The sequence below is a fragment of the Pinus tabuliformis genome, chromosome 6 (genome assembly GCF_031772625.1).
Source record: "Pinus tabuliformis cultivar Carrire ecotype Pingquan chromosome 6, CPIR1, whole genome shotgun sequence".
Classification (NCBI taxonomy): Eukaryota; Viridiplantae; Streptophyta; class Pinopsida; order Pinales; family Pinaceae; genus Pinus; species Pinus tabuliformis.
The window spans coordinates 1,444,108,983-1,444,120,256 of NC_142292.1; the positions used below are offsets into that span (position 1 = coordinate 1,444,108,983).

The 11,274-nt window shown below is 33.3% G+C and overlaps 1 protein-coding gene across 1 annotated transcript; it reads left to right on the forward strand.

The window, feature by feature from the left end:
• The first annotated feature begins 1,545 nt into the window (after positions 1-1,545).
• On the forward strand, positions 1,546-9,408 carry LOC149264045 (cytochrome P450 704C1-like). Its single transcript, XM_089394347.1, has 8 exons — positions 1,546-1,707; positions 1,798-2,004; positions 7,608-7,865; positions 7,988-8,278; positions 8,407-8,751; positions 8,823-9,023; positions 9,113-9,248; positions 9,383-9,408. The coding sequence occupies exons 1-8, from the start codon at positions 1,546-1,548 to the stop codon at positions 9,406-9,408; spliced, it is 1,626 nt and encodes a 541-aa protein (XP_089250473.1).
• Positions 9,409-11,274: the final 1,866 nt, after the last annotated feature.

Below are 11,274 nucleotides of genomic sequence, written 5' to 3' on the forward strand. Positions count from 1 at the left end.
TAATGTAGAACAACAATTGGAAATTTTGATTGAATTATAGTGTAATGTTAGTCTCTCCCGAAGGAAATATGACTTTTCCATCGTTGATCATCTAAATAAAGTGAGAAACATTGCCATTCTTATCTTTATGTGCAACCCTAGGACACAAGGTATTGTTCAAATGTTTTATTAGTTGTTTTGAAAAGTCAAGTTAAGAAATGCAGAACAATGATTGCAAACATTTAGGAGAGTACAATAATGTAAAACACGTCTTTGTAGTTTTTGAAAGTATTCTAGTGTTTGTTTGTATTATGCATGGTTGCTAGCATAATTGGGTCAATTGTATGAGAGAGTACGGGACATGAAATTAAAAGGAAGCCCAACCAGTTATATGGCATCATAACTTTGAAATATATGTATAAATGCCTTCACTGTGCTTTACTTGATGCATGTACCTTGCTCCTCATCTTGTAGATTATATTACTTTTTATCTTTAATGATCTTTTATATGTCAACATTCTTCTCAAATTTATGCTTTACTACTTTTCTTTTGCAACATATGTTGCAATTGCTAGTTATATATCAACTATGATGTCACTCTCCCCAATTTGTATAATATCACCTGTGATGTGTCTCCCCACATGAACTTGGTACTAACAAGTGCTCCAAGACCATCAATGCCATCGTGGTTGAATCAAACGGTGCAAATATCATCCAACATAGTGTAAACTTGTATTGAATTTCAGTGTGAGGGTCTAGATCACCCACGACAAAAAATATTTATTGTGCTATTATGTTATTGACTTATTAATTTATTGTGTTGTATATGTCCAACATTAGATTTAAGCAATTACATTAGGCAATAATAAATATATAACACCCCGCATTAATTGGTAAATAAAATTATATATTTGAGCCTAGAGGTTCATTCTACCGCCCAGTATGATGTGTAACGTTGTAGGTCTGTCCTCAAAATTTAAATTTTGCTCATGTCCACCCAAATAAAAATTTTGAAAATCCAAAAATAAAAAAGAAATTAAATAACTATACAAACATTTAAATAATATTAAGTCATAAAAAATTTTGCACATGAAAAAATTAGGTCCATTAAATCTTTATTTAAAATAAATCTATGTTTATAGTTATCACACCTAGCTCTAACTAGCTCTAACAAGGTAGACTAAAATAGGTTAAAAGGGTTAAAATAGATTAGAGATCTAACCGTAGACTAAAATAAGTTAGAGCTCTAACCGTAGACTAAAATAAATCAGGTTAGAGCTCTAACCGTAGACTAAAATAAATCTATTCTGTTAGGTGTCACACCTAGCTCTAACGTATACTACTGAGACTAGAGTTCGATGCCTTTGGATGTTAAATTGGCACCATAGCAATTTCGTTTGATATCATTCATTCATTGTTTAGCATAGCAATTTCATTTCATATCAACCGTTTAATAAAGCAATGGCATGGAGTATGTGGCGGCAACTCTAACACTATGCCTGTTAGGTCATCATTTTTTTAAAAGTGAACCGCAGGGATGGATTATGTCCACCTGTAGCTGCAACGATGGTTGATGCGATGACCAATTTGAAACGCTTCCCTCAATTTATTCTTCGGCATCACAGACGCCACAAAACATACAGAATAGCTACCTTCAGCAATGTTTTTACCACCAATCCTGCAAACGTTGAGCACATCCTCAGATCTAATTTTGCAAACTACATCAAGGTCAGCTTTTTGCTGTGTAGATTCGTTCAGTTATTCTAAGTATTGTTGTTGTCATATTCTTATATTTTCATTGTTTTCAATTTTTTACAGGGAAAGTGGCAGTATGACCTTTTCAAAGAGTATGGTATTTTCAACGCTGACGGGGAGCCGTGGAGACAACAACGGAAATTCGCTACTCACAGATTCGCCACCAAAGTTTTGAAAGATTTCAGCAGTGTTGTGTTTTGGGGGACTGCAGTGAAACTCTCCAGAATTCTACTGGAAGCTTGTAGAACAAGCCAAACAGTAGAGATGCAGGCATGTTACATCCTTCACATAGTTCATACGCTGCGAAAGTTTTATAATTACAATTGAATTTGCTGTTCTCTCTTAGGTTAACATAGTTCTAGCAATTACGATGGTGCAGAATCATATTATGAATTGACAGTAACCATACTTTCTTATTTATTAATGTGAATAGGGCGTCATGCTGAGAGCAACAATGGGGTGGATATCAACCACTTATCAAATACCAACATCAAAGAAGAAGCATCTTTTGCAATTGTTGTTGATGTCATAGTTACTGCACTTCAGTTTCGTTTCTTTGGTGTTACTTGGAAGCTAAAAAGATACTTCAATATTCTTTCAAAGGCCACCCTGAAGGGTAACAATAAAACGGTGGATGACTTCGTCTCTAAATTGTGTTTTCACATATTTACTGTCTGCTAGCGCTGGTACTCAAAACTTTGTCTCTCTGTAATTGCCCTCCAAATATATTTGTTGGTGAAACCAGATATGCTGTCTCGCTTTATTGCATCAACTGAGGAACAACGAGAGAAATACTCTGACAAGTATCTCCGAGATATTATGCTGAATTTAATGTTAGATGTAGGGGAGACGGCTACAGTTACTCTGTGTTGGTTTTTTCATTTGCTTTGCAAGAATCCGGGCGTTGAAGAAAAACTTCTTCAAGAAATTCATGACGTGGTCAAGGAGAATGAATGTGTCACCAGTGCCATTTCGGAATTTTGTGGCTTCCCCCACTTTTAGAATGTAACTTTTTACTTCGGCCATTGTTTTCTCAGGTTTTCATAGCTGTGGGGATTGTTGGAGATCATGGTTCACCATAGCAATTAACATAATAATTAAATTTTTGTTTAGCCAAATTATTAATTAGAAAATATTACCTCTATATGAAGAAAATTATTCAATATTTATATTAATCAATTTGAGAATAGAATATCTCTTAACTTTTCATTAATACATTTTTCCTTTCATTTTATTTTAATCTAAAAAAACTTCAACCAAAAAAAATGAATAAATTAATTTAATAATAATATTGGAATTTATCAAAAATCTAAGTTTTATCAATATAAGAAAATTCTAATTTTTTTCATTGTGTTTTGTGGTAGAGTCAAAACCAAACCTTCTTTTTAAAATGTAAATAATTCAATCTATTTTAAAATAAAAATAATCAAAATTGTGAGATATTAATGAAAAAGGAGAAAGAATAAATCATCGTCTTTTTTTTAACTTTAAAAATATATATACTATTTATATTTTTATGTCTACAACTCCAATATGGGTATGATAGTGACAAGACTAAAGTCATGATCATTAAACCTAAAAAGATCACTCATGTTAGTTTAGTTTATTATAACCATTGTTTAGAGTGGGTTTGTTCTTATAAATATTTGGGTATTGGCTTTCCTCATCAACTCAACTAGAATTATAGCATCAAGGAAAGGACTATTGGAGGTTGGAAAACTTATTATGAGCTTGAAAACAATTGTAAGTTGGTGGATCTTTGCCTTTGGAGTAAAAAGAGGTTCCTCTTTGAGACTCTCGTCACTCCTGTTGCCTTATATGAATATGAAGTTTGGGGTTGCAGTATATTTAGAGAGTCATGGATAAAGATTGAGATGATTAAAAAGAAATTCATAACCTACAACCTAAATATAAAGGGAAATACTCCCTATCCTATCCTCTTGATCAAAGTTGGCTTGTCTCCCATTGAAAGTACAATTATGTTTAGATATGTGATGTATAAGAAGAACCTTTACAGCATGGACCCCAAGAGGCTCACGAAAATTTCTTCTAACGATAATGAAAACCCCCACCTTCTCCTCAAGCGTGAGTGGCATAAGGATGCCCACTCCTAGCTCAACCATTGGAAGATTAAGGAGGAGATTATCATGGGAAGCAAGGATAGTGTCAAAGATGTTATTACCTCCAATTTTGAAGACAAGTTGTGGGATGATAAGGAGCTGGAGAGTAAAAGGACGTTAAGATACTGTAAGGAGATGATCAACCCCAACCCTAATAACCAGAATTATTTCTTTGTGTTAACCAACACTAAGAAAAAAATGAACATCGCTAGGATAAGAACTAATTCTCACGAGCTTCAAAGTGAAATTGGGGGGTGGTCTACTCCCAAGACTCCATGGAAAAATAGAATCTGTCAGATTCGCGATACTAAAAAGGTAGAAGATGAAAAGCACTTCATTTTAGATTGCCTGACTCTTACTGACCTTAGCTTTCAATTCCCTGACATCTGCCACACTTCCAATCTTCTTGACTTATTAAGCCAACCCAACTATAGCAATCTTGGAACACTTATTTCCCTTTTCCTTGATCATAGAAACAAGATTTTGAAGAATCACAATTAGATTCTTTTTATTTTCTTGAGGTACGATATGCCGCATTGGTCTTAGTGGATGTCAATCATCATCATCATCATCATCATTATAAATTAAATGGTTAGTAAAACGTCCATGGACATCAATTGATGATCAAAATATTTCCATTTTACTTCTTAATTTGTAAATATGCTTTATTACAATACAATGGTTTATCTATACCACATGCCCATAAAATCATAACTCACTTGATATGACACTTGTTTATATAATTTTTTTATTTAATTAATTAACTTAGTTAGAATGAAAAAAATAACATAATTACTTTGGAGAGAAATCTTACTCTTTGATTTGTGTATGGTACAATTAATGTTCTCAAACATTCCATAAAAGTTAAATCTTACTATCTACCTAATATCTATTGATAATTAAATTAAAATTCTAAAATTCCTATTTTTAATATAAATACACTTATCAAAGTAATAATAAATTTTAAAACACCCTTTCACCAAAATAAATGAAGCATCATTTATTTGTTCTTTGTTACCGTTGTTTAAATTTATTTTTTATTTTGATAATTCCAGAAAGGTTAAATCTTACTATCCACCTAATAATTATTGATGACTAAATTAATTAAAAGATCCCTTTCACCCAAATAAATGACACATCATTTATTTGTTCTTTATTACCTTTTTGTTTATCCACCTAATAATTATTGATGACTAAATTAATTAAAAGATCCCTTTCACCCAAATAAATGACACATCATTTATTTGTTCTTTATTACCTATTTGTTTATTTGTTTTTTACTGTGATAATTGTGAAGTAGAGGGCTTTCAACCATTAAACATGACTTTTTTGATACATGTCTAATATTATGTATATGTCTTCATTTTTTGTTTGGCAAGTTTTCTATGTTTTATAGGCTTGACTTTTGGCTTCAGAAACTACTACTCGGAGACATCTAAGTTATTTGAGCCAAACCAAACTTTAACATGACTAGAACTTTGCCACAAAATTTCTAACGAGTAACTTTCACATCATAAAATAACTTAACAATACACTCATCACCTTCTATTCTATATCTGATAAATTATTTATATATCTTCATTATTTAATTTTTATTTTTTAATTTTATAAATGAAAACCAACATAATTGAAAAATCATCTTGCTATACACCTTAATATTTTATGTCCATTATTCTATGTCCCGTAAGTTATTTATATGTCTTTATTATTTTATTTTAAATTTTAATTATATAAATACAAACCTGCATAGTTGAAAAATGACCTTGCTATAAGTCCTAATATTTTATGTCCATTATTCTATGTAGCCTAAGTTATTTATATGTCTTTATTATTTTATTTTTAAATTTTAATTATATAAATACAAACCTGCATGGTTGAAAAATGACCTTGCTATACATCCTAATATTTTATGTCCGTTATTCTATGTCGCCTAAGTTACTTATATGTTTTTATTATTTTATTTTTAATTATATAAATGAAAAGTACATAGTTGAAAAATGATCTTGCTATACATCCTAATATTTTATGTCCATATTCGTGGTGTGTTTGATGTATCCGTAGTGACGTGGGTTTAACTTAACAAGTGATATTGTTATTTTTAAATTTTAATTATATAAATACAAACGTGCATAGTTGAAAAATGATCTTGCTATACATCCTAATATTTCATGTCCCATAAGTTATTTATATTTTCTTATTATTTTATTTTTAATTTTTAATTATATAAATGAAAACGTACATAGTTGAAAAATGATCTTCCTGTACATCCTAGTATTTTAGGCCCATTCTTGGTGTGTTTGATGTATCCATAGTGAGGTGGGTTGAACTTAACCAGTGTTATATTTATAATGGAGTTAAAAAGGTGTATTTTTAAAGAATTGGTTTTGGTGTGATTTATTTAGATTTTTGATACTTAAATCTGGTTAAAACATTTGAGGAAAAATCTTGATTTGTGTTATTTAAATTGGTTTATGGATTCAGCGCCTTGAAAAATTTCTAAGGCATTTCGAGTGTGCAAAGGTTATCCATCAAAGTTGTGATTTCAATAAATTCCTGGGGATTTTAGAGAAATTAAACCAGAAAAACCCACCAAAAAACTTCCAAAAAATCGCACTAAAAACAATTTGTATTTTTAATATCGAGTAGTCTAAAAACAAATTGGAGAGATTGACATCATAAGTGATGTTATACTAATTTGAGATAATCGTTTATTAATGTAGGTATATTTGAATTTTGAATTTACTAACCAGGGAAGGGTAAACACAGTTTTATTAAAACTTTAAAATTAAATGTTGATCGGGTGCTCTGTTAAGACACCCCTTGATGTGAAGTCATCAATTCAATTCCCCATGCAAGTGATATATACAATTTTATTAAAACTTTAAAATTAAACGCTGATGGGGTGCCGTCTTAAGACACCCCTTGATGTGAAGTCATTGGTTTGATGTGAAATCATAGGTTCAATGTGCTGTGTTAAGACACCCCTTATGTGAAGCCATTGGTTCGATGTGAAGTCATAGGTTCAATGTGCTCTGTTAAGACACCCCTTGATGTGAAGTAACATGCACCCCTTGATGTGAAGTCATAGGTTCAATGTCGATGTGAAGTCATCGGTTGGATGTGAAGTCATAGGTTCAATGTGCTTTGTTAAGACACCCCTTGATATGAAGTCATCCATTCAATTCCCCACGCAAGTGATATATTGGATCTTATGAAGATGTAGTCCTCCCAAACTGACAAACAAAAAATAAATATTATTATTTAAAATTTAATTAATTAATATTAAAAATACTCTTTTGACTAAGTTATAAATATCATTGGTTAAAGTCAACGCACATTTATTAATATTATAAAGACACCTTTGCCTCCATTATAAATACCATTTGTCTGCTTTGATCCATGCACGTACTTATTAATATTAAATTCTTTATGGAATGCAACAAAATAGCAGGGAAACCAGATTTTTTTATAGAATTTGATAAAAAAATTCAAAAAATGAGTTAGTTGAAATATTTGAATATAATTTTTTTTATTAAAATTTTCTGAGACACTCAAAATCTTAAAGTTTGATCACTGTAATCATGATTTTCAAATTTTTCTACTAAAATCTTTAATAATCTTGCCCAAATTTCTGAACTATTTTGTTGATTTTTTTTTTAAGGGTAATTTTGCAAACTACGTCAAGGTTAAGGTCTTGTAAGTATTGTTGTTCTCATATTCTTTATCTTATCTTTGTTTTGAATTTTTTAACAGGGAAAGGCGATGCATGACCTTTTCAAAGACTTTCTCGGCGATGGTATGTTCAACGTTGATGGGGAGCTGTGGAGACAACAGAGGAAATTAGTTAGTCACGGATTCTCCACCAAAGTGTTGAAAGATTTCAGCACTGTTGTTTTTCGGGAGACTGCAATGAAACTTTCCAGAACTCTACTGGAAAGTTACATCCTTCACATACTTCATACGCTGCGATTAAGTTTTATAATTCCAACAAACCAAACAGTAGAGATGCAGGCATGTTACATCCTTCACATACTTCATACGCTGCGATTAAGTTTTATAATTCCAATTGCAATTGCTGTTCTCTCTTAGGTTAATACCGGCAATTGACAGTTGTTATTTATAAATGTGAATAGGGTCTCTTGCTGAGAGCAACAATGGATGGCATCTGCAAACTGGGCTTTGGGGTGGATATCAACAGCTCATCAAATACCAATTACATCGGAGAAGAGGCATCTTTTGCAATTTCTTTTGATACCACAATTACTGCTCTTCTGGCTCGTTTCTTTGGTGCTACTTGGAAGCTAAAAAGATACTTCAATATTCTGTCAGAGGCCACCCTGAAGACTAGCATTAAAACGCTGGACGACTTTATCTCGAAGGTCATTCAACGAAGAAAACAAGAAATTTCTCTACACAATAACTATGTAAGGGAAGATACACAACAACCTTGGTATTCATTTGGAACTCGTCTATTCACATTTTTACTATCTGCTAGCGTTGGTATAACTCAAAACCGTGTTTCTCTGTAATTGTCCTTCAAATATATTTGCAGGTGAAACCAGATCTACTGTCTCGTTTTATCGTTTTAACTGAGGAACAACCAGAGAAATACTCTGACAAGTATCTACGAGATCTTTTGCTGAGTTTAGTGTTAGCTGGCAGGGACACGACTTCAGTTGCCCTTTGTTGGTTCTTTCATTTGCTTTGCAAGAATCCGAGCGTTGAAGAAAAACTGCTTCAAGAAATTCATGATGTGGTCAAGGAGAATGAATGTGTCACCACTGAAGAATCTATTACTATGTTTTCTCAAAGTCTGACACAGACAGAATTGAACAAGATGCACTATCTTCATGCAGCTTTATCGGAGACCTTACGATTATATCCACCTGTTCCCATGGTAAGACACTTGTGTTTCTTTCTTCAGGCAACAATCTTTTGACTGAATATGAATATTTTGTGTTAATGTAGGATGGAAAGGAAGTAGCTTCGGACGATATCCTTCCCGATGGATTCAAAGTCAAGAAAGGTGATCGGGTCTACTATGTCCGTTACTCTATGGGAAGGATGACATTCCTTTGGGGTAGTGATGCTGAGGTGTTCAGGCCTGAGAGATGGCTTCACAACGGGATCTTCCAGCCCCAATCACCGTTCAAATTTACTGCTTTTCAGGTAAGTAAATCTAATTAATTATCTTGACATGTCAGAAAAGGGCCTCTCACAATGCGTTGAAATCGTTAACCTGTATGCTTTGCTTGCAGGCCGGACCTCGTATTTGTCTCGGGAAGGATTTTGCATATATGCAAATGAAGATTGTCGCTGCTGTGCTTTTACGTTTCTTCAAATTTGAAGCTGTTGAAGGAATGCCAGTGAGATATAATCTCTCGCTGACACTCGGTATGGCTGGGAGTGGTTTAAATCTGCATGTCAAACTTAGATGAGATTGCCTAGCAGAGTTTCTCATCACAGTAACGCACGGTGAACACTGAAGGCTTTCATCTGGTGTACACATGTGCTTGCTGTTTTAACAGGTTCATATATTATTGAATTGAATTGAAGGAATCTATTATACTGAGTCGTAACAAAATGTCAATGATCATCTTGAATGAATGAGCCATGAGGCTACGAATATGAACACGTACTAAGCACCCAACAACACTTCAATAAATTCACTACTCGTCAAATAAGAGCATTAATTTGTTTCTTTTAAGATATCTTGGCAGGAAAAAATTATGTGGATGATTAAGTAACATTCATATGTCAGACTTAGTAAGTCAGTTTTTCCGTCATACTTATTTGGAGAATCTGTATATAGTCACGCTTTCATTTAAAGAAATACAAAAACATGATGGTCGTTTTTCTTGGTTTCCCCCTTATATCAAAGTCCATATAAACCAGCATTGGTGGCCCTGACCTGTTGGACGTAATGCTGGTTTTTTTTTGGAAAAAGTAAAATAAAAATTATATTGCTGCAGCAATGGTTTATATAAGGATTTTGATAGATCATGGATTTAACGGATTTGAAAGAGGAGACTCGCATGTCTTTTACAGACCCAACAGAACCATTTGACTTGGGATAATTTTCTAAGTTATTTTCCTTTTTTTTTTTATTTACAAATTTCGACTAACCTACAAAAGGAGGATCAACCAAAGTTATTTGCAGATTATTGTTGAGTTTCTTTTGGTGTCAAAAGTAGGTAAATCATGCACACACTTCAAAATACCTAAAAAGAAATCTTTACTTGCCAACTACTTCTTTGCAGGGAGTACTGAGATCCTTGCTGAAAACCCATAAATCTAATGAGGAGCACTAATTTGATCTTGTTATTTCATAATCATATCAATGTCACAACCATCTTCCTTTTGATTTGAAATGGAAGAAGTCTCACCTTTCATAGGGGCTGGGTTATAAGGTTTCTAACTTTTAGATTTTGAAGATCTAAAGTGTTGTTTCTTGATGGAATTTGACAGAAGGTAAGAATTCTATAAATGGCTAGTTTGAAGACAAATATGGTACTGAAATACAATATTCTCCTAATGGGGTCCAATGATAATCACCGATTTTAATTTTATTTGATATGATGGCCCTTTGCTAATGTCAATTTGCACACATTATTTCCTATGCCATGAAAAACTGAAAGTGCCAAAGATGGGCGGGCAGATTTAAAAGTCAAACCCAAATTGATCATTTCATAATGATTGTTGTAGAGGGGTCTAAATCAAGAAACCAGGGGGTTATGAACAAACCAACTTTACCCCATAACCAGGGCCCACCAATTAGGGCCTTCTCGTAATCTTCTGGTTCCACAAACAATGCCATAAAAAACCTTTAGATCAGAAGATGACCTTATACTCCTCAGTCCAAGCTGTACAAATCCAATAATATAGATCCTTTGAACATGGCCATAAGCCATTGAAATGTCAAATGAGGCTTGATTCATTGTAGAGTTGAAGGTAGCCTTCCTAATCTGGATGATAAATTTCAATAGAGGGCACCTCCTCAGTTTTATCCACCTCGAATGCCCTAGGAGTTGCTTAGGGTAACTGAGAACAAGTCTTGTTTTGAGGGTCTCCTTGAAAGACAAAAGCTTTAAAGTCCAAAAAGCCCCACCCCACCCCACAGTGACTTTCAAATAAAAATGCCGCTATTAAGAAAGTGGAATCCCTCTTAATTCCATAGCCCCTAGCCCCTAAAGCATTTTTCCATCTTCAATTACATCCCTCTGCAAAGGAACCTCATCCCACACACAAAGATACCCTTATCCCACCCACAAAGATACCGATTCATAAATTCTTTCCCACCCCATCTAATTTTGTGCCCATAAAATAAAGAAACTTCCTTCCATTCCATCGCCCGATCCAACTCTTGCGAGACACTTTGGATATTTCCATATTCCTAGATTTCACCAAACACTTTGTTAAC

Bases quoted from the DNA above. Each gene is read 5' to 3' on its own strand.
- LOC149264045 (XM_089394347.1), top strand. From the start codon at position 1,546: ATGGTTGATGCGATGACCAATTTGAAACGCTTCCCTCAATTTATTCTT. The intron at 1,708-1,797 runs GTCAGCTTTTTG...AATTTTTTACAG, and splicing joins ATTTTGCAAACTACATCAAG to GGAAAGTGGCAGTATGACCT. The intron at 2,005-7,607 runs GCATGTTACATC...ATTTTTTAACAG, and splicing joins GCCAAACAGTAGAGATGCAG to GGAAAGGCGATGCATGACCT.